The 24,650-nt window shown below is 34.3% G+C and overlaps 1 protein-coding gene across 1 annotated transcript; it reads left to right on the top strand.

The window, feature by feature from the left end:
* The first annotated feature begins 442 nt into the window (after positions 1–442).
* Positions 443–3,661, top strand: LOC107957417 (SHUGOSHIN 2). The gene is made up of 10 exons (XM_016892935.2): positions 443–570; positions 1,403–1,581; positions 1,694–1,731; positions 1,852–1,960; positions 2,072–2,095; positions 2,206–2,268; positions 2,631–2,672; positions 2,775–2,886; positions 2,973–3,024; positions 3,112–3,661. Exons 2-10 carry the CDS (start codon positions 1,426–1,428, stop codon positions 3,416–3,418), a joined length of 903 nt encoding a protein of 300 aa, XP_016748424.1. The 5' UTR covers positions 443–570; positions 1,403–1,425; the 3' UTR covers positions 3,419–3,661.
* The last annotated feature ends 20,989 nt before the right edge of the window (positions 3,662–24,650 follow it).

The following is a 24,650-nucleotide window of genomic DNA, read 5'->3' as shown; positions in this document are numbered from 1 at the left end:
TTAAGTTTTTAGAGAAGCGACATGTTATTACTGATGAAGGTTGGAGAAATAGAGATTTGGTATTGGAGTTTTTTAACTTTACAAAAATTATAAAAATTAAAATTGGTCATTTTGTAAATTTTTAGGGCCAAATTTATTGAACTTTTTAGAATTTGAACTAAAATTTAAATTTTGTAAACATTGAGGGCTAAATTAGTTGAATTTTTTCTATTTAGGATTAAATTGATAGAATGTATAAACGTTAGAGGGCTAAATTTGTTATTAGACAAAAAGTCATGTCAACACTTCCGTCAAATTGCAAACTCGATTAAAAATTTAATTTCGAATAATTTAGTGACTAAATTAAAAAAAATTAGAAGTTCAGTGACCAGAATAAAACACGAGCAATACTTAAGCGACCATTTCTGTACTTTACCAAAAAAACAGGTTTCTTTTTACAAATGTCCAATTCAAATTTTAATTTACAATTTTATCCTTTATATTTGATTTCCAACTTTCCCTCCCATAATCGAAAGAGGAAGTACGGAATTTGTTTACGTTTTCTCGACGCAGAAACCAGCGTCGTTTCAGGTAACTCGATTTCTTGAATTTTCCCCTCAATTTTGTTGGATTATTTTTAAAAGTAAAAATAAATTTATTGAACCTTTTTTTTCAAGCATTATTGCTTTCTCCCCCGATTGCTGATTTCATCGATTCTTTCTTTCAAGTTTTCTAATTTAAATATTGGAAGATTTGGATGGGGAATCGTATGTTTTCGTGAATAAGATCGAGGAAGGAACCCTAATTCTAGAATGTAATTTATCTGCATATAATAAAACTGATTACTGATTAAAAAGAAAATTACATTTTACCTTTCGGTTTTATAAATTGGTAGTGAGATTAGGATCTCTTTAATCAGTTTATTTGGCTGCTTGAGAAATGATGGAAAAGTGAAATGCAATTTACTATTAATGCTGCTGTTAACTTTGATTTCTTTGAGTTGGTTTAGAGGTTAAGAATTTTGTTTTCTGTGAATTTCATTTTAGCATTAGGTCTAGGAAAATTGGTTGTGAGATTTGAATATCTTAATTAGTTTATTTAGATGTTTGAGAAATGCTGGAAAGGTGAAATTTAACTTGCTAGTAGTACACCTGTTTAGTTTGATATTCTCTGAGTTGGTTTAGATATTAGGATTTTTTTGTTTTTCATTTGCAAATGAAGCATTTGGTCTTACTTACAGTCTGTGTGTGAATGTTGGATATGGGTATTAGTGACATGATAAAGTTCGATTTTTCTAAGTTTTTTGGAGGACACCTGGAAGGTTATCAACATCTATGTTTGGAAATGGATACCTCAATAAAAATGAAAAGTTTGAGTAACACAAGATTGGGTTTTTTAATTGTCTATTATGTTTGAATTTTAGGTAATGAACTGAAAGGGAAGTCTATGGAAAACGGATCCTTTATCTGTAATGCACCAAGGAAGGGGCTCAGTGACATAACCAACTTGCAGCATCAGCATAAAGTGTTGACCCAAGATGCAAAGCTGCTGCTGCAACCTGATTCACTCTGGAGTAAAGATTACATCAACAAGCTCCAACAGGTATACTTTCAAACTGCAAGTAACTCACTTTTCTTTCCATGGGTTTTCTCACTTGGATTCTTTATTTGTTCCTTTAGCTTCCTGAGAGCTTTTATCTGAATATTTCTTCCAGGAAAATATGATGCTGATGAAAGTTCTTGCAGAACGAAAGTATCCTCTTTGATCAGTTTTATTTGGTTTCTTCCATTTCCTCTCTAACCATTGCTTGATGATAATTGTGTCTGGCATGACTTTTTTTCCTTATTGGATTTTCTAAATTTTGGCCAACAGTAAAGTCATTGAATTGAGTGGAATCGAGTTACAGAAACTGAGAATCAATTTGGAGAAGTTTCAGCAGCAAAACTTGCAACTTGCCCAAGCAAACAACCAGCTGTTATTGGTATGTTAGTATTTCTTCTAATTGTCTGTTCTCGGTTTAGTAAATCAAGGAGGCTTTTTTTTATATATTATGACTCTCTAATGAATTTGATGTCTTACTTTGGTTTTGCAGGAACTTAATTCAGGGAAAGATAGGGTATATTTTCTAGACCTCAAAGTTTCTTGAACTTGATCTTTCTCAGTCCTTTTTGTTATGTTGTATATTTTTAGGAGTTGACCAATGATTTCTTTTTTTTCCTTTTTCAGTTAAAAGCCCTTAAACATGAGCTGGGATGTAAAAATGCTATGCTTAAAGCAATAAAATCAGAGGTATTTTTTTTAGTAGTCTACTTTGAGTGTAGGTTGTAAAATGAGACACATGTACTCGTAAACTACTCATGTTTGGCTAAAAAAGAAAGTATCCTAATGCTTCAATTGAGTAGTTTTGCAAGTCCAATTGAATTATTTTATTTTTATAATAAGTAGGAAAAAAATCAGTTTGAAGTTAGCTTGAGCCTAGGTACAAATAATTGAGTCTAAAGTTGATTGAATTATAGCCGAGTTTCAAGTTGAACGCTAGCGTGTTACTGTTTCAGCTTGGTTTGGCTGATTTATGGCCGTAATGAGTGTATGACAGTCAGGGTTATGATTAGATTTTGCTGATTATCCAAATTCCTTGTTTCTGTCATCAGAAGAAAGCTAACATTGTTGCTTGCCCTACATCTGGAAATGAGGTATTTACAAATCTGGATTGACATTTCATATCAACAAAATCATTTCCAGAATCTCGCTTGATTTTTCTTATCAACATCCCATGTTATTTACAAACTGTCCAGGGTTTGAAGGAAGGAACAAACAAGCATGGCGAGGCAGGTGAATCCCTTAACAAAGAAGATGGAGACTATAAACCTTTTAATACGAACAGGAGGAGGCAATCAAAGACTCTACGTAAGCTACTTGTCTGGAACATTATTTGAAAGTAGTTAATGTTGTTCATTGCACAATCTTTGCTTATTGTTTACATGCTGCTTCAGTCCCTTCTAATATTAAACCAGTCGAAGCCAAGGAGGGGGTCGCCAACAAAAGGTTTCATTAAAATTTCTGTTGCTTTCTGCTTTTCATAGCATTGTGATCTTTAGGTTTTTATGATCTCTTGTATGTTTTTCCCAGCAGGGTTTGTTTAAGAAGGCAATCTGCAAGGTTTAAAGCTGAAGAACCAGAAACGACTAAAGATGTTTTCAAGGTAGCTGACAAAAATTCTCTTATTTCCTCTCCTTGTAATGATAAGGTGCATCAGATTGGGCCAATTTCTTCTGATTCATCGGTCAGAATAGAGCATGAGGAAGGATGTATGGCCCCCAGAAATGAAGCTCAAGAATCTAGACGAGCATCTACAGGAAGGCCTTTGCGCCGAGCAGCTGAGAAGGTTCAATCCTACAAGGAAATGAAACTTAATGTGAAGATGCGCAGAGAATTGTGAGTTCATTCTCTTTGCTCCTGACACTGCACTTTTATACCAAGGTTGAGATGCATCTAATTTCCATATACCACAATGCTGTTTTTGCTGTATAATATGTTCATATAAAACTGCACTTAACATTTCAATGCATCATCCATGGATGACAATGGAAATGCCTGAAATTGACTTCTAGGTTGTTTAACTGGGTTGTACTTGAATAATCTGTAGGAGTTTTGATATACATTTGGCAGGTTGAATGTGTTATCCATTTTTCTTTTAAATAAGCATTTTGGGATAGTAAGATTATATTTAAATTGTGTGGGAGTGTTGAAAGAGAATTAGCCTACTAAAATTAATTTTCTGATTCTTGGGTTGAGACGTTATGAGTCGTGATTGATGAGAGCCAAGCATGGTTATAAAATTACATATCTTTTGGAATAGCTTTTCTATCATATCTAATATGAGGTTACAAAAAAAACAAATAATTCTTATGTGACACATCTAAAAATTTACCATTTGCCCCACTAATTATGTCAGGTGTTTTTATTGACTAAAATTTTTAAAAAATTATTATATTAATTTAATCATCTTTGTTATAATTAATTTAGTCATAGCTTTAAAAAAATATAAATATGTGCTTCAAGTCCCTAAAATTTAAATTTTACTCATTTATTCATGCACTCATTTTTTTATTGAAAAATGAATTTTATATATAATATATTTAAAATATTTCTTTCTTTAATAGATAAATGAGAAAGATATTATTAAAATCATATAGATTAATTTATTAATTTAGTTATCAATTTGTGTGTTTCTTTTTCATTTTGATTGAGCATATTTGTTTTCTATACATCTTTTTATTATGTAATTTTTGTTTAATAACTTAATTTACATAATTTTTTCTCTTTAAATATTTAAATTATTTTCTAAAAAGAGTAAAGCTGAAACCATTTTTGGGAGTAATATCAAACCATTTAAGTCTTTTTTTAAATAAATTTTGTCTTAATTTATATTGATTATATTTAAATTATCATCGTAAAAAGTTAAATATTTATATTATTTTTAATTTTTCAATAATAATTTTATGAAATGTTATAAAATTGTATTTTTTTAATAATTCAATATAAAATATTTTAATTAATAGACACAGTCAAGCCCTGCATTTCATGAAAAAAAATTAATTGTATTTTATTTAGTGAATCAAACATTTACATCCACAAGTAATTTAAATTGAATTAACAATAAAAAAAATTCAATAAAAACATAATGGTAATTATTGATAAAAAAGATAAAATAGTTTATTTATTGATTTAGAGTTATATTTTTAAAGATATATTATATTTTAATTTCCCATTTTGATATTTGAAAATTTTTGTCCCTATTTGATTTTAAATTTTTATTGGTCAACACTCAACACTGACCAACTTTGACCAAAGACGATCTACATCGGTCAACAGCTACGATATTAGTCAATGGCCTTATCATTGGTTAATACTAAATAAGGGGTGCATTCTCACTAGTGGAGATTGTCGCTTGTTTTTTTCAAAATATCATTAAATTTTTTAACTAGAAACCTTAAAAGAGCAATAATTTAGATTACAAAATGAGATAAATTTATAAATTATATAAATTATTTTTTATGTTTTGTTTTGGTAAATTTATTTTTTTTGTTATTAAATATTATTAATATTGAATTTTTAAGATTATATGATATTTTTCACGTGAAACGTGAGTTAACACTAATAGGATTAAAAACAAGTTTAGCATTAAAAATAAAAATGATTCCATTGGACTTATAAAATCAAGGCACAATAAAAAAAAGTAATGAATTTTAGCATTGAAAAATAAAACCAAAATTTGTTTTGGGTAAATCTTCATATATTCGAATATGGGTTTAGGGTATAGGAAAAAGAAATACATATCTGAATCCAGAAAAGAGAGCATTTTTAATTTGAAAGTAAAAGAATTTTTATCTATATATGTGAGTGAAATTGTAAAACAGGAATATTAGTTTCCTCGTAAACCATTGCAAGAAGTAGGGTGAATCTTTCACCATAACATCTCATGTATTTGGATATGCGTCCAACTGGTGTATCAACAATCTCCCATGTTTGGTTCTCTAGATTGAGCCACGCAAGCTGACTAGAATGGTCATACATCCCTCAAACTATATACGATGGCCGGTGCAAGAGTACTCTACAGATATGTGTCCATGAGTAAATTTTTTTTAGATCAAAATTAAATTATATATTTTTACAATAATAAAAATATAATTTTATTTTTATCATTTTTAAAAAGATTAAAATACAATTTTACCATTATTAATTTAAAATTTATAAGTTATAAACATCTTAAATTGAAAATCTACCATTAATGGCCCTGGGTCGGCTCTGCCACTGTCCATGAGTTCTTAACCCTATATTCCTTCATCCCTCCCAAAACCACCAACACTATTATACTTAAACTAAACTCTAATAGGAGTCAAATTAGATTTTTCCTCGTCATCTAACTAATACTCTTAAGGCGCGCGTAGAAAAATTTTCTCTCTAAAGATTTGGGCGATTTGCGTTCTTGTTTTTCTACCTTCGTGTTTTTGTGGCTCGATTGGATGGTGGTTTTGCGTGGGTACGTCTGTATTCCTCTTTAACGAATACTTGGACAGTGGTGCGTTTTTACTTTGTGCTGTTATTGAAGGAAATATTTGTGATTCTTTGGTGGTGATAGATGTCGTGTTTTGGCCGTTCTTGGGACCTGCAACATTTAGGCGGTGCCTTTTGATTTTCTTGCATGGTTTCTTTCTGCTTCTTTTAGTTACGTTGATGCATGTTTTTACGTCTCTTGGCCTTTATTGTTAACGCGGTTGTAAATCTGTCTTCTAGTCAATTTTTTGGCCGAGTTTTCTTCTTTTTGTTTTTTTTTTCGCCTTTTCTTATTTTAACAGTTTTAACCGACCTTTCTTCCCTTTTGCTTTTAATCTTTCGTGGTAGTTTTTGGCTTTATTTTTCTGTTTTTCGCTAACCGGTTTGTTTCAGCTTTTACGTTTTCTTCTCTTTGGTTGTTTGGCCACCTTTGTTTGCTAGAGCTTTGGTGCAGATGAGTTTTGTACGATCTTGATTGCTTCTCTTCGGGTGCCCTGTTTGGTTGAGGAGCTGTGATTGGTGATGGTCTCAAAGTTGGTGTGATCTTTGTAACGTTGTTTCTGAAGAGGGGCTGATCCATCGATTGAGAAGTGGTGGCGTCTCTTGGCCAATCTGGGTGGGCTCTTCAGGACTGCCTTCGACGAGTTCTTGCATTTCTTTGATCGGTGCTTCCACGTCCCTTGGCTTCAGGACTGTTTTAGGGAATGCCTTAAGTTCTTGACGTGGCTTTTCTTCCTTTTCTCTGTACTTTCCTTTGGCTTCGATCTGTCTTCGTTCGGGGTTGTTCTTTTATCGTTTGCTGGGGCTCCTGGATTGTCGCTGCTTCGGCCTGGTTTGTGGGGGTCTTTGCTCGGGTCCTTCTCGTGGAGATTATTTCTGTATTGTTTATCTCCCTTTTGATATTGCTTTGATTGTTCTTGTGCTTGTTTCCTTATTGTTTCGATTGCTTGATATTGTGTGAACTAGTTATATTCGTAGGTTTCTTCGTCGGTGTAATTCTCGTTTAGTTTTAGAATCTTTTTGCATTAGAGTTTTGCTGTGTTCTTTTTTTGTGATTTGTCTCCTGAGCCGTCAACCTAGTGTTGTAAGCGTAATAATAAAGATAATTCAAATACTAATTTATTTACATACAAATAAAATACAATACAAACTCTCTTTTATTTTTTTCTCTTTCTATACTAACTGCTGCTAGTTTTTCTTTCTATACTCAACACTTTTTTTTTCTCAAACTCACTAGTTTTTTTCAGCACTCACACATGAATTATACATATATAGACATAGTCAGCCCGCCCCTTTTTTTTTGCCGTTTCTATGTGCTGCCATCATCTTGAAGTTTCAGCATTATCTAATTGACAAAGTTGTATTCAATTTGAAAGTCAATTTGTATTAGGTAGAACTTAATTTGGATATGACTTCTTTAGTTGCAAAATTTGACATTGAAAAGTTGGTTTGATTTCTAACACTCCTTCTCAAACTGAATTTTTCATTCCAAGCTTTTCTTTGAGTTTGTGGAATATGTCCGCTTTCAATGGCTTCGTAAAAATGTCTGCCAGTTAATCTTCTGTTCTGTAGTAAACTAACTCCACATTTTTATTTTTCACTTGCTCTCGAATAAAATGATACTTTGTATCGATATGCTTGCTTCGACTATGAGACACTGGATTCTTTGCAAGAGATATTGTGGACTTGTTGTCAACATAAATTGTAATTGGACCTTCTTGTATAATAGATAATTCACCCAAAATATTCTTCAACCAAATTGCTTGACATGTGCATGTTGCAACAACCATTTATTCTGCTTCACATGTTGAAAGGGCTACTATTTGTTGCTTTTTCGATGACCATGAAAATGTTGCGGAGCCAATATGGAATAAATATCTGGATGTGCTTTTACGATCATCCAAGTCACCCCCATAATCACTATCTGAATAACCAACCAATTTTGAACTCTGTGAGTATGTATAAAATAAACCCTGATCCATCGTACCTTTGATGTATCTCAAAATTCTCTTTACTGCAATCAGGTGATCTTGTTTTGGCTTCTCCATGTATCTGCTAACTATTCCCACTGCGTACATGATGTCTGGTCGCATGATAGTTAAGTACGTTAAACCTCCAATGATACTTTTAAACAACGTTGGATTTGCTAGCTCTCTAGATGAATCAACACTTAATTTTGTGCCTGGTTCTGTTGGCGTGGCTACTGGCTTGCAATCTTTCATATTGAATTTTCTTAAAATTTGTTCCGCATACTTCTTTTGAGACACGAATGTGCCATCGTTCATTTGTTTCACTTTGACTCCAAGAAAGTATGACATTTCACCTATATTTGTCATTTCAAATTATTTAGTCATAGCTTTCTTAAAGTCATTGAACATACTTGGATTGTTTCTTGTGAAAATCATATCACCCACATATAAGCACACGATCATGATGTCACCAACTTCATTTTTCTTCGTATATAGAGCATGCTCGTATGGGCTTTTTATGAACCCGTTCTTCTGAAAATATTCATCTATTATTGTGTTCCATGCTCTTGGAGCCTGCTTTAGTTCATATAAAGCTTTCTTCAAGCGATAAACTTTGTCTTCTTGTCCTTGTTTGCTATATCCAGGTGGTTGTTCAATGTAAACTTTTTCTTCCAAGTAGCCATTAAGAAATGCTGACTTCACGTCCATCTAATAAATTTTCAATTTATTTTGTGCTGCAATTGCCATTAGAGGCCTTATAGTATCAATTCTGGTGACTGAAGCAAATACTTCATCATAGTCTACACCATATCTTTGCTTGTAGCCTTTTGCAACTAGTCTTGCTTTGTATTTCTCCACTTTTCCTTCTTTGTTGGTCTTCGTCTTGTACACCCATTTGACTCCAATTGGACTATGTCTTTCTGGTAGACTTGTTAGCTCCCATGTGTCATTTCTTCTTATTACTGCAATTTCTTCATCCATTGCCTTCTTCCATCTGACATCTTTAATTGCATCTTCATATAGTATTGGATCACATTCTGTCATTAAACAAAATAATGAATAATCGAGTTTTGTTTCTATGGGTTCTGTAACCTCATAAATATTGTGTAAACTACGCATTCTTGCATGTGCTTCCTCTGAGTTGCTGGTATTGCTGCTAGTTGGTGATGATGATGTTGTAGGAGTTGTTGTAACAGGACTTGGAAGAGGGCTTTGATCATCACCTTGTTCTTGATTAGTGAAGTCTTCGTCTTTGTCATCATTGAAAAATAATCCTTCAATTTTCTTTTTTTCTTCACTCCATCTCCAATAATCAGCTTCATCGAATTCAACATCTCTTGAAATAATAACTTTTTTGGTGAGAGGGTTGTATAACCTATATGCCTTGCTTCTCTTTTCATAACCAATGAAAATACATTTTATTTCTTTATTGTCAAGCTTTTCTCTCGTCTGATCAGGAACATGAGTATATGCGATGCATCCGAAAATATTGAGATGTCCGACTCGTGGCTTTTGATTGCTTCAAGCTTCGTTTGGCGTCTTATATTTCACACTTTTTGTTGGACACCAGTTCAACAAATAAATAGCACATTGAACAGCTTCAGCCCAAAAAGTTCTTGGTAAATGTTTACCTTTAACCATACTTCTTGCCATATCAAGAATAGTGCGGTTCTTTCTTTCAAAGATTCCATTTTGTTGTGGCGTGTACGCAGTTGTTAACTAGTGAATAATTTTGTGTTCTTTGCAGAAGCTTTCAAATAGCTTTGAAGTTTACTCACCACCTCTATCAGTTCTGAGTATCTTAATGAAATGTTCACTCTATTTTTCTACCATGGCTTTGAACTCGATAAACTTGTCAAATGCTTCTGATTTTGTTTTAAGAAGATATATCCAACTTTTTCTACTAAAATCATCAATAAAAGTAACATAGTACCTATTTCCACCAATTGATGGTATATCAAAAGGACCTACTATGTCAGAGTGTACGATCTCCAATGGTCTCCTGGCTCGTCGAGTTCTTCCCGTTTCAAAACTCTGTCTGTGTTGTTTTCCTTTAATACAGGCTTTACATAGTTGATCAGGAGGATTAATTTCTGGCAACCCATTCACTATATTTTCTTTTGACAATAGCTTTAGACCGGAAAATCCAAGATGCCCGAACCTTAAATGCCACAACCATGAATTATCTTTAATTGCATTCTTCATACATTTCACCTCTCCAAATTCAATGTCAATAGTAAATAGATGGTTATGCGTCATATCAACTTGGGCAATTAATTTATCACTCTTATTTTTTAGGGCGAGCATGAAATCCTTCATATGTACTTCATATCCTTTTTCTAGAAGCTGTCCAAGGTTGATAATGTCGCTTTTCAAAGCTGGTACGTAATAAACATCTGAAATGAACTTCTTTTCTCCATTCTTTTATGTAATAGTGATTTTGCCTTTGTCTTTGACCGTGGCATGCGATTTATCTCCAAACGTTACTTGTCCACGAATATTCTCTTCCAACTTTGAAAATAAGTCTTTTCAGCCACACATGTGATTGCTAGCTAAATTATCAAGATACCAATTTTTTTTTTGATTTTTCACTTTCTTTATAAGTGAGGAATACACTAGATTCAATGTTTTCTTCTTCTTTAGCTACTGCTACATGATTTCTCTCCTCTATCTTTGGATTTGATCTACACTAGTAACTATAATAGCCACATTTATTGCAATTATAACAATGTACCTGAGATTTATTTCCTTGTTAAAATCTACTTCTGCCTCGACCTCCTTGTCCATGACTTAACGTTTGATATTTGTCACTTGTTTGGACTTTAACATATGATTGATTGCCTCGTCCACCTCTATTTTTGCCTCTATATCCTCCACGGTATCCTCCACGATTGCTTATACCTTGTCCAAAGTTATCCCTAGCTCCACTTTTGTTGAAGGACAATTTACTTTGCAAGACTTGGTCCGAATTTCCAGTATCATATTTTGCTTCATTTTATGCTCATGGGCTTGCAGGGAACCCACAAGTTCGTCGATTGATATTTGTGATAAATCTTTTAACTCTTCAATGGCAACCACCACATAATCAAATTTGCGTGTCAATGACCGCAAATTTTTTTCCATTACTTTGACATCATCAAGTGTTTTTCCATTTCTTTTCATTTCATTTACCACCGCTTCCACACAGATGACATAATCATCAATGTTTTCTGAAGGTTTCATTTTTAACGTCTCAAATTCGGCTTTAAGGTTTTGTAAACGTACCTTTTTAACCTTTTCCGTTCCTTGAAGGGATTTTTGCAAAATTCCCCATGCTTCTTTTGATGTCTTCGCATCTGAAATTTTTTCAAACGTTGATTCATTAACTCCTTGAAAAATAAAAAACAACGCTCTCTTATCCTTTTTACGACTTCTTTCAATACTCTTTTTTCTTCGTTTGTCAAAGCCGCTTCGGCAGTTGTATTTTCGGGCTCGAATATCCTTCTTCAACAACGTCCCAACAATCTTGAGAACAGAGCAAAGCCCTCATCTGGATGCTCCAGTTGCCATAATTTGTCTTTGTTAATTTCGGGATCTGCGGTTGAATCATATTTACCATTGTGACGTCAACACGAACCTAGCTCGGATACCACTTGTTGGAAGCTTAATAATAAAAATAAATTTTATTACACACAAATAAAATACAATACAAACTCTCTTTTATTTTTTTCTCTTTCTAGACTAGCTGCTGCTAGTTTTTCTTTCTATATTCACAACACTTTTTTTTTTCCTCAAACTCACTAATTTTTTTCAGGACTCACACATGAACTATACATACATATATATAGACATAGTGAGCCTATTTTTTTTTTTTCGTGCAAAACATTTCTATGTTCTGCCATCATCTTGAAGTTTCAGCATTATCTAATTGACAAAGTTGCATTCAATTTGAAAGCCAATTTGTATGAGGTAGAACTCAATTTGGATATGACCTCTTTAGTTGCAAATTTTGACCTTGAAAAGTTGGTTTGATTTCTAACACCCAGGACGGTTTTCGGTCGTGAGTGAAGTGGGGAGTACTGACCCGTTTTGGTGCTATTGAAGCTGTACCTCTACGAAGGTGTGAGCTCTTCGTTTTGGAAGCTACAGGGCGTGGTGTTAAAGTTCTCCCTACTCGAGCCATCTTCTTGTTTCGATAATTCTGTATCGTGGTCCTCCTCCTAATCCGGGTCTCTTGTAAGTTTTTTTTTGTTCTTTAGGTTGTAAACAGACTATAAAGGGACTGTTTAAACTTTTCTAAACTGCGTTTTATTTCTTTGTGCTTGTTTTAATTTTGATCTGTTGATGCTTGCATGTTTTGTTCCTTTTTACCTCTTCATTACTATTTTGTGCACTCTTATACTGTTTCAAGGTTATTTTATTGGGATTTGTTTCATTCGGCTGCAGTGGTGAGTGGTTGTCTTTGGGGCTGGTTTTATCTCGTTTTGTGCCTTGGAAGGTGAGACGTGCTTCTATCTTGTGTTGTAAATATTGGTGTTGGTTTGGTGTGTGCTGTTGGTTTGGGGTGCGATGGCAGACGAGTTAAATGACATGCTTGCGAACATAAAATTTTCTAAAACTGAACAAGAAAAAGTGATTTTCCAAAGCTCGATAAAATCTGATATGCAAGGATATGAAGCTTGGGCCCTTGAAAAATTTATGTCGAAGGAAAAAATTAATAGAGAGGTGATGTATCGGCTGCTAAAATCTTAACTTCATGGAAATGATAGATGGCCTGTTCTTGGTAAAATTTTGACTGAGAGAGGATATGGAAAGGATTCTTAATATGGCCTCTTGGAGTTTTGACCAATGTCTATTCTCCATGGTTCCCTTTGTGAAAGGACAAGACATAAGTCACTATTGTTTCCTTTTTGTGCCTTTTTGGGTTCGCATATTCAATATTCCTTTGGAGAAAATGGAGCGCCAGGTGGCCATTGATATTGGGAGTGCTATTGGAGAGGTTTTGGCTATAGATTGGAGAGATAGGGAAGGATGCTGGGTTGAGTACAATAGGGCAAGGGTCAAGTTGAACATCTCCAAACCGTTGAGACGTGTGGTCTATATGGTTGGGGCTGATGGAGAGGAGATTTTGTGTGCCATCAAGTATGAACAACTCCCAACTTTCTGTTATTTGTGCGTCTGTATAGGACATCACACCCATAAGTGTGGTATGTATGAGAGGATCAAAGGGGTTGAAAATCCAGAATTTCAATATGGTAATTGGTTAAGGGTTCAGATGGGGCAACTGAATCAGAGGACAAATATGTGGCGAAATGGGATTGAAACTATTAAGGGTGGTGGACGGAAAAAAGGGGGAGAACAAAAGGTCTGAGAGTATAGTTGATGAAGAAAATTTTGTAATGAAGTAGAAGGGGAAGGAAAAATTCAAAATAATGGAAGGAAAAAATCTAAACAAGGGATGAGGCCTCAGATTCATGCTCTTCATTAGGAAAACATTCAAATTGAACTTGTAGAGGCGCATTTTTATCTGGCCCAAAAATAACCCAAATAAAAATAAAAAATAAGTAAACACAAATAAATCCATTAATTAAAGAGTCTAGTCCAATACAAGCCCAAATTACCTAAGCCGTCAAGCCTAAAACCTAAAAAAAATATATCAGAAACCCTAGAACCCTAAAGTCTCCAGCTGTCGCTCCCCTCGCTACCTTAGCAGGTGTGCCACCTGAGGCCTGACACCATCGCCTCATCCTTACTGCCATCACTTGCAGAAGACAGAGAAATGGAAGCAGAGAAGTAGAAAAAAAAAGAAAGGAAAAAGACAAAAAATATATGCTGTATTTCGGCTATAAAAAGCCAAAGAAACAGTTGTAATTTTTTCTCTTCTTTTTTACGAAGAAATTTAACAGAATACAAAGAAAAAAAATAAAAAAGATGGTTCTTTTAATCTATTATTTAAATTTTTCTTTAGTTTTTCGGTAAAAAGTATAAGAATAAAAAAATTTAAAAAAAGCTTACCTTATCGCTTTGTCTTCCACCACTGTCGACTATAGCTCTCTGTTGATTCGAAGGGCCTCTGAACCCTTTAGGGTTCATTGACAGCCTCGATAGGAACCAAAGGAATTGAATATAAAGAAAAAACAAAGTTAAAAAAAAGTAAAGATTCATTTTTTTCTTCTTCTTTTTTGCTTTTATTTCGAAAAAACATAAAAAAGGGAAATAAAAAAATTTATTTACCTGTCAATCGCCACTGTGGGAGGCCCTTGTCTGATTGAAAGGTCTCCGAACCCCCTAGGGGTTCATCGATGGCCTCGTCAGAGATAGGGGATATGCAGGGTTTCTCAACTGTTTGTCGAACTATGATTGGGTTTTAGGGTATTTGAATCCCAGATTTGAAATCCATGCGAAAAAAAGATTTGGAAGGAATTTTTTGGGGAATTTTTCGACCACTGGAGGTGGCGGTTGCTGGTGACGATGACCGGTGGATGCGGTGGATGTGCGGCAACCTTATGGTCAGAGGAAAATGAGGCTTGGGAGAAAAAAAAGAAGAGGGAACAAAGTTTTTTTAAAGGCTGTTAAAATAAATTTTTTAAAGATTTTTTAAACTTAAATAAGCCCTCTAAAATGACGTCGTTTTTAGCAAAAATCGAAGATTCGATCCAAATGGTCCCAAGGTTCGCGTGTTTTTTAGGAAGGGGTCTAATTGCTATCCAAGTCCTACTTTTAGGCACTATTTAATATGGTCCTAATTTTGATTCTTTTCTTTTTAATTTTTCCATTTAATTTTAATTTGTTTCCACTTTAGTCCTCGACTGTTGACCCCTTTTGGGAATGACACGTGTGCTGGGCTGGGGAAAATACCATCCTGGGTCCCTGAATGTTTTTATTTTGTCTTAATTTAATCCTTTATTTTTTTTTATTTCTTGCAATTCGGACTTCAAAATTTTTCTAGGTTTCAATTTAGTCTTTATTTTTAGATTTGACCCCTTTACCTTCTATTATTTAAATTTCAGCATGTTTAAATTTTTATTTTTTCCCTTTAAATTATTGGTTTTAGATTTTTACCCTCAAATTTCCCGATTATTTCCTTTTAGTCTTTTATTTACATTTTCTTCTAATTTGCACTTTAAATTTTGTTTAAATTTCAATTTGGTCCTTTAGTTATTTTATTCATCATGCTTATTTCTTTTTTAATTCCCTGCACTTTTAATCTTTGGTATTTTTATTTCTGCTCCTTCAAATTATATAATTTTTTATTTAGTCCTTAATTATTATCATTGGTTATTATTATTAGCACCAATTAACATTTTTTAACATTATTATTAGTTATGACATCATATAAAACATTTAAATATCATATAAAACATTTAAACATACTCGTATATCTTATATAATGTTTTGTGTTCGAATAAGTCCTTAGTGTGTCATATTAGAAGCTTCATTTTCAAACATTATATTTTTAACAATTTGAACCAAGGCGATATTTTTTGTTTTGAAGATTTAAGAAATTGTGCCCTTAACTTACGGGGTATGATTTTCTCCTTAAACCGAAATAATCGAATGTCCCTCATTTTTCTTTTTAAAAAGAATAAGTTTTAAAAATATATAAGATTTGGACAATAATTAAACGGAGAGCGTTGTTATTTTCGAGAATTCGAGATTTTGTGTCCCAACTTACAGGACATGATTTTTCGGCTTGATCAACCAAAAATGAGAAAACCTCCTCATTAAAAATTCAATTTAGATAGAGACTTTGTAACACCCTTAACCCGTGTTCGTTGCCAGAATAGGGTTACGAAACATTACTAGATATTTTCATAACATTTATACATAATTCATGACAATTACTATTCATTTTCTGAGATTATTCATAACATCTCTTATATGGACCCATGAAGCCCGATATGAGTATTAGAATCAAGTTGGGACTTATTTGGGAATTCAGAGAATTTTTCGCAAAATTTCTAAAATTTTCCTGGATACAGGGCACACACGTCCGTATGGTCCTGGGATACGTCCGTGTGACCCTAAGACACGCCCGTGCTGTAGGCCGTGTTCGACCTCGTGTAACTCTCTGACTTGTACCACACGGCCAGCCACACGCCTTTGTGCTAGACCGTGTGGTTAGTTAAAATTTTTAAAGTTAAGTGTAGGTTTCACACGGCCAAGACACATGCCTGTGTTCTAGGCCGTGTAGCACACACGATTGAGACACACGCCTGTGTGCTCAATTCTGAGCATTCTGTTTCTTAATTTTAAAATGCAGGGAACACACAGCCTAACCACATGCCGATGTACCAGGCTGTGTGTCACCCATGATCATGACACACGCCCGTGTGCCTACCCGTGTAGACAAAATAAAGCTATTTCCTAGGTTCTCACCCAAATTTTACTATATATGATGATACTCTAGAACGTCATATTTTTATGTGCTAATTGCATGTTTATTTTGAGTATGATCCTACTAATTTGGGCTACTTATGTTCTTTTCTCTTTTAGGGACTAAAATGAAGGCAAAAGTAAATTTAAGGGAGAAAAGCGTGAAATTAAAGATGAATTGGGCCAACATGCGAAGTAGGAGAAAAGGGTGGTGCCTAAAATGCAAACATAGAAGACTTAAGGACAAAAATGCAAAAGAAGAGATTTTATAGCACAAGACTCTATTTTAATTTCAATTATATTAGGATAATTATTAAGGATTTTTATTTAGATTTAATCTTAGAATTTATTTTCATTTATCCTTAATTATCTTTATTTATTTGTATTTATCTATTAGAATTTAATTAGGAATAAACTAGGATTTCTAGTACTATAAATAAGGGATGGAGTGGCACATATTTGACATCTTTTTTTCCTGTAAACACTCCCTCTCCAAAAAACTCTGTATTTTGTTCTCTCCGTATTTTCTTCAATAAAAATCCCATTTCTATTATATTTAATTCTTTCCCAAAAATCATGAGCCACTAAACCAATCTAGCTGAAGGTTGTCAAAATTCCCCAAAAAGGTTCATGAGGCTTAGAACCCGCGCTTAGCCTTTTCAACAGGGTATTCATCACTTCTCCGCATTACGGGGCTGACGCTTCCGTCCATGTCCCTTAATAGGTGATCTTTTCAACTTGTGCAAGGAATAACCGCTTTGAACGTTTTGGGAAGGTTGCACAGTTGGTTCGTTGGCTTTCTGCGTCAGAGGTTGGCGAATCCAAGAGACAAAACAGTGTGATATTCACCGTTGGGAAGTGATGATCTAGCAGAAGATAGTCCCACAAAAGCGATTATTGGCTAGAGTCAGGCTCCGCTAATTCTTAAATCTAAATCCTTGGAGCTGGTGGTCATAGGCGTCCCCTTCCACTATAACTGGATTATCTTGCCCGAGACGGGTTACTTAAAAGCCAAGGATTGAACCTAAGGCGGAATGAGACAATTGGAGGCTGGAATCTTGCCACATAAGAAACTTTCTCTTTTCCCAAACTTAGTTTATTTTTATATTCTCCATTTTAATTTTGGCAATTTATTTAATTTCACAATTTCAATTCGACTTCCAATTCTGTTTTAAATTTATTTTTCTAGATCAAAACTTTTAATTCTGTTTTTTATTTTTTCTAAGAACGCAGGTTTTCTTAGGCACGATCCTACCCAGGATTTCAAGAAACAAGTATTCGTGTAATCCGGTCCCTGAGGATTCGACCCTACTTCCCCTTTACTATTTTTTTCTTGTAGGAAATAGGATGTATTTGGTGCTCTCAACGGCCGCATAAAATTTTGGCATCGTTTCCGGTCCCATAATCTTGTTTTTTGTTTCTTATGACCAGATCTGCTCCAGGTACTCTCGTGTTTGATACAGAAATTGAAAAGAATGTGAGAGCTAATCACAAGGAAACAAAGCTAAGGAAAAAGTAGTTAGCGGTGGTTGGGACTCAAAGTAATCCACTGCCAGAAATTAGAATCGACGATGAAGCAGAGTCTAGGGTTAACGAAAACCCTACACAAACATTTGAAAGTGAAAAAGTAGAAGTCGTTTCACCAGAAAAAGTAATTATCGCTAGGGTTAATGAAAACCCTAATTTAGCACATCAACCAATGGCTCAAACGATTCGGCAACTAGCCGAAGCTCCTGCAGAACAACTGCCATTGTGCATTGCATATCCTACTATGGATACTGATTTTGAATTGAAGTCAGGTTTAATCTAGCTACTGCCAAATTTTTGTGGGTTGCAAAATGAAAATCCCCATAAATATCTGAAAGAGTTTCATATGGTTTGTATTAGTATGAAACCTTAGGGGGTAACTGAGGATCAAATCAAATTGCGTGCTTTTCCTTTCTCCATAGCGAATTCTACTAGGGAATGGTTCTATTATTTACCTCCTGGATCTATTACAACTTGGGTTGATCTTTCTCGTTTGTTTTTCAACAGGTTTTTTCCACCATCATGAGCAGCTGAGTTAAGAAGAGAAATTGTTGGAATAAGACAAAAAGAAGCAGAGTCTCTTTACGATTATTGATAGCGGTTTAAGAAGTTGTGTGTGACCTGCCCACAGTATGGTATAACAGAGCAATCTCTCCTCCAATACTTTTACGAAGGCCTGAAACCCATGGAGATGAATATGGTAGACGCGGCTAGTGGAGGAGCATTGGTCAACATGACTCCTCAACAAGCAAGAGACTTGATATCCACGATGGCTGCAAATACTCAACAATTCTGAGTCAACCCTGAGCCCCTTAGAAGGGTACACCAGCTAAGTAATTTGACCTTAGAAGATAAAATTGATAGACTTGCTAATATTCTGAAGTCTCTTCTTGTAGAAAAAGCAAAACCAGTCCGGCCCTTACGTTAACACGTACAACCCAAGATGGAGGGACCACTCGAACTTAAGTTATGGGTCCAACCCATGGTATAATCAGCCATACCAAAATTAGTTTCCACAATAACCACGAGATTTAGGTACTTCTCTAAAAACTATGGCCAATAAATTAGTAGCTAATGGTCTTGATTTCCAACAGCAAACTCTTAATTTCCAAAAAGAAACAAAGAAATCTATAAGAGAATTGACCATATCAATTGAGAAATTGAACTCTCTAGGGAAGCTGCCATCATAAATAGAACCTAATCCAAGACAACACGCACATGCAGTGACGTTGCGAAGTGGAAAGGTACTGGAACTAATTCCTGACAGAAATGTTGGCCAAGATTCTGCCCACGAAAAGCCCGAAAATAACGAACAAGTCCGAGCAAAACCTCCATTGTCGAAAATCCAACCTCCATTTCTAGGACAAATTAAATCAGTGTCGGAAAGGCAAAGAAGACAAGGAGATCCTCGAAACATTCAGAAATGTCGAGATCAATTTACCACTGTTGGATACCATCAAACAAATTCCGCGGTTTGCCAAGTTCCTTAAAGAGCTCTGCACCAACAAAAGAAAACTAACAGGTAATGAAAAGGTAAGTGTTGGTGAGAATGTATCTGCAGTGCTACAGCGGAAAATGCTGGCAAAATGCAAAAATAAGGGTATGTTCGCTATACCATGCAAAATAGGCCATTTAGTGATTAAGAAGGCCATGTGTGATTTAGGGGCCTCCATAAATGTTATGCCTTGTTCTATTTATGAATCACTTAACCCCGGTTTTTTTGACAAAGACAGGTGTTATCATTCAGTTGGCGGATAGGTCCATTGTGCATCCCGAAAGAGTCCTCGAGGACGTATTAGTCAAAGTCAATGGGCTTATCTTCCTTGCAGATTTCTATGTGATAAAAATGGAGGAGGATAACGTTCCTGGGTCTTCAGACATCTTATTGGGGAGACCTTTCCTTAGTACTGGAAATTACTAAGATTGGCGTACGAAGCAGAACACTCACATGGAGTTTTACGGGGAGATCGTGAAGTTTAATGTTTATGGCACTATTAGTCACCCAATTGAAGTCTTGGACGTAACCGTGTCGACATAATTGACTCATAAGTAGAAAAAAACTTTTGAGTCATCTTATTGAGATAAATCTAAAATGATGTTTGATGATTTTGAATCTGTTAATAAATTATTGGCTCCTATGGATACTAAACTTCTACCTTCTGTTATGCAGGCACCAAATCCGAAATTAAAGCCACTTCTTGAGCATCTCAAATTCACATTTTTAGAGAATGATGAGACTATTGCCGACTTAAAATGGATAAACCCCTTGGAGGAAAATATGAAACCAAGGAAAGAGACACAAGGACGATTAAACCTAAATATGGTGGATGTGATAAAAAAAGAGAATTTCCAAACCTATACGAACGAAAGAATTCAGCTGGAATAGCCCCAATACTAGTTGAGGCGTCAAGCTAGCGACGTTAAACAAACGCTTATTGGGAGGTAACCCAATTTTTATTTTATTATTTATTTATTACTTTATTTTATTATTTATTACTTTATTTTGTTTGGGTGGTAATTAATTTCTCTTCTTTTATCTAGGTACATCGGCACGAATATAAGGAAAAAAAGGAGAAAACTAAAAAAATTTGGCATGAAACAATCCTTATCCTATCCCTATTCCAACCAGGAATAGCGCATCCCTGCCGTTGACTACCCACAACCTATAACCAAACATCAACCCTCAGCCAAACACTCTACCTATACACCCCTAAACCCAAAAAAATTATCCTATTTTTCACCAAAACCCCCACCAGCTGCCATACCTTCCTTCTACCCCTCTCCACCACCGATTTCTCCAACACCATGGTGAGAACCCGAAGCCAAGCCACCGCCGAACCATCCTTCACCGTGAATAGCCGTCGGCGTCAATTCCCAGTGCCCCAACACGTCAATTTAACAGACGACCGCCTTCCCCTTCTTCCTCTCCTCTGCGTGACGCCAAACCTTCTCCTCATTGGATCTTTGCATAAACAATAGTGACGACATGGGGATTGTTCTAAACTCTTTCTTTTCATCATATTTATTAATATTATTTTTCCCATCGAAGACAATGTGTTTTAAGTAGGGGGAGGCATTCCTCATTTTTTTGTCATTTTATCTGCTGCTTTTACTGTGGTGTTATTGTTGCTACTGCCTTATAATCATTTCTTCCCATATTTATTTTTTAAGAATATTCTGCCTCTTTTCATGCCCAAGAATTTGACCATGACTTGGCCGTTGTTTAACCTCTATGCATGATTCTTATCTACTGAATTAATTATGATTTTGCTTGATAGATTTCATCTCCACTGTTTTATTTCTTTTAGTTTAAATAATTATGATTAATAGAGTTAACCCTATCTTGATTTTAGTAAATTTGATTAAGTCTAAATATAAGAGGACACTTAATACAATTTCATGCTCAAAATATGCTCATGGCTATTAAGGTGATTACTAAAACTTATTCTTGACACTTGATAAAAATTTTTAGGTCCTCCAAAATTAAGATTTCGTTTAATAATAATATTTTCGTGGTTATGAGTGCAAGTTAAGACGTGACTGGCTGAGTAACCGGGTAGGGTGCTTGGGTTGTCATCCTATTTTGCGTCAAAAGGTTGTGTGACGTGTTAGGTAAAACTCTGCTAACCGGAATTAATCTTTAAGAATGTGTTGGGCTGAGTAACCGGGGTGAGGTGCTTAGCTGTCATCTCTCTTCGCATCAAAAGGTTTGATATGTTCTTAGGAATAATAAAATTAGGAATGTGCTGGGCTGAGTAATCGGGGTGGGTGCTTGGGTTGTCATCTCTCTTCGCGTCAAAAGGTTCAGTATATTCCTAAGTGAAAGTAAATAAATAAAATTGAAATATTAATAAAAAAGAGATGCATTAATAAAATTTGGGGACTGAAGGGTGAAATAAATAAGGTGTCTTGATAGGTTTGGTGAATTACCTAATTTTCATGAAATAATCCAAGTCGATCTTAATTTTTGTGTGTGTTAATTGGAACACTTTTTCAATTTTACTTAAATCAAGCTAAGGGCTCTCTTTATTTTTTGTATGCATTTTTACTAATTTTTATAAAACTTTGGAGTAGAATTTCTTTCATGGCAGGATTTAATTTTCAAAGTGGACAGGGACCATACTTGAGGGCAAGCATGGGCTAAGTAGGGGGATTTGATAATGCTCTAGAATGTCATATTTTTATGTGCTAATTGCATGTTTATTTTGAGTATGATCCTACTAATTTGGGCTACTTATGGTCTTTTCTGTTTTAGGGACTAAAATGAAGGCAAAAGTAAATTTAAGGGAGAAAATCATGAAATTAAAAATGAATTGGGCTAACATGCGAAGTACAAGAAAAGGGTGTGCCGAAAATGCAAACATAGAAGACCTAAGGACAAAAATGCAAAAGAAGACATTTTATAGCACAAGACTCTATTTTAATTTCAATTATATTAGGATAATTATTAAGGATTTTTATTTAGATTTAATCTTAGGATTTATTTTCATTTATCTTTATTTATCCTTAATTATCTTTATTTATTTGTATTTATCTTTTAGAATTTAATTAGGAATAAACTAGGTTTTCTAGTACTATAAATAGGGGATGGAGTGACACATATTTGACATTTCTTTTTCCTGTAAACACCCTCTCTCCCAAATACTCTATTTTTTGTTCTCTCCATATTTTCTTCAATAAAAATCTCATTTCTATTATATTTATTTCTTTTCCAAAAATCATAAGTGTAATAGCCCAAAATTGGGTCTAGTGGAACAGAGGTTTCGGGACCACAAAATCCAAGATAGAAATAATTATTTTATGATTATTTTGAGGTCTATTATATGATTGCATGATTGTGTGAAAATTTCGTGAAGAAATTCTATGCATAAAGTGCTCAATTTGAAGTTAGGGACTAAATTGAATAAGTTGCAAAACTTGCATTCTAGAAGTTTCTAGTATGAAATTGCTTTGAAATATTAATTATGAGGTCTTAAATAGAAATTTGACCAATTTCTAAGTGATGGAAAAAAATTGGACATGGATGGAATTTTTGAAAGTTTAGTAAGGAAGGGCATTTTGATCATTTGGTAATTAAAAGAAATAAAAAGGGAAAATAAAGCCAAAATTGACTCATCTTTTTCATGGAGGCTGAAATTAGCATGGGGGAAGCCATGGCTAGGGTTTTCAAGCTTTCCAAGCTCAATAGTAAGTCCGTTCTAACCCCGTTTTTCAAGTTCTTTACGTTTTTAGAATCCCGGTAATTTGATTAAGCTTATTCTAGCAATAATTTAAGCTAGGGTTCATATTTGGAAAAATACCCATAGGTGAAATGTGTTTATTTTTCTGTTTTATAATAGAAATTTATGTTTTAAATTATGTTAGACAACTTGTGCTACTCGATTTTGAGTGAAAACGAGTAAAAGGGCTTAATCGGTAAAAATACCTAATAGTCATAAGTATATGTTAGAGTGAGAATTTGATGTTGCCATAGAAGGGAAAAGTGATCAGCATGTCATAAAACATAAGAAGAAGGGATGAAGTTTAATTCCCGAGCCTAGGGGCAAAAGTGTAAATATGCAAAAATTTAGGGACAAAATTGTAATTTTTCAAAGTTTGAGTTAAGGACTGTTTTGAATAGTAAATTAATTAAATAAGTACAATATGATGTTTTAGATCCCGGAAAATGAGATTTGAACCTAGAATGTGAGAAAAATCGAAAATTAGGAAAGTTGGTAAAATGATCGTTTTAGTATCGAGGTAAGTTCATATGTATAATAAGCATTAATTTATGCATGTTTCAATGTAAAATTGATATATTTATTATAATTTCCGAGGTGTTGAAAGTATGTAAGTTGGTATGATAATAATACAACAATAATGCTGTAATTTGTATTTGAAACTTAAATTTAGTGAATTAATTGAATTATGTTAAATTAAATGATTATGGTGCCAAGTTTATGAATTGATTTAAAAATATGTCTATGGTACAAGAAGTGCATTGAATTATCATACATAAATGTGATTTCTATGATTATGGATATTATGGGAAATTGTAAGTTCATATGATTTTTAATAAGGTAATGTGTAATTTAATGTTATTGCCTTGATATTAAATGAGATGTAAGTTTATATGTAAGTAATACATCAATATTACTTGTATTATGATATTTTATAATAATATTGGAAATATGTTTGTGGATAATTACTTGATTGGTGAAATTGTTGGAAAAGAGAGAGAAATTCCGGTTGAACCTTCGGAAAGATTGGATGATACAGATAGTGTGTAGCTAGGTCACATGTACGGTGTTGAGTGCACATCATGTGTACAAGAGAGCTACAAGACATTATGATGTAGCTAGGTCGCATGGGTGATACTATGTGTACACCATGTAGACAAGAGAGCTACGGGATATATGTAGCTAGGTTGCATGCGTGGTTCCAGGTGAAGGACACCATGTAGACAAGAGAGCTACGAGATAAATTGGCTAGGTCACATGGGTGGTACTAAGTGTTCACCATGTGTACAAGAGAGCCGAACTATATGATGGGTGGAGGTATGTGCTGAAACCACCAAGTATCGAGGATTGATCCGAAGTGTTCATTGCTTTGTGAGTTTTGTGATGAATAAGTGCATGAACTTGGTTATGTGAATGATGTGTTCATTAAGTGACCAGGATGTGGTAAGGTTATAAACAAGTAAGTTATACATGAGGATGATTTTATGGTGACCTTGTGATCATGGGCCTATACTTGTGATGTATGAAATGTGGTGAAAATGAT

The sequence above is a fragment of the Gossypium hirsutum genome, chromosome A05 (assembly GCF_007990345.1).
Source record: "Gossypium hirsutum isolate 1008001.06 chromosome A05, Gossypium_hirsutum_v2.1, whole genome shotgun sequence".
NCBI classification, from domain to species: domain Eukaryota; kingdom Viridiplantae; phylum Streptophyta; class Magnoliopsida; order Malvales; family Malvaceae; genus Gossypium; species Gossypium hirsutum.
Note: the sequence above shows the minus strand (reverse complement) of the source record. Positions and strands in the feature narration are given on the sequence as shown.

Coding starts and splice junctions, on each gene's coding strand:
- LOC107957417 (XM_016892935.2), top strand. CDS start 1,426: ATGGAAAACGGATCCTTTATCTGTAATGCACCAAGGAAGGGGCTCAGT. Junction 1,582..1,693: donor ACATCAACAAGCTCCAACAG/GTATACTTTCAA, acceptor TATTTCTTCCAG/GAAAATATGATGCTGATGAA. Junction 2,269..2,630: donor TTAAAGCAATAAAATCAGAG/GTATTTTTTTTA, acceptor TTCTGTCATCAG/AAGAAAGCTAACATTGTTGC.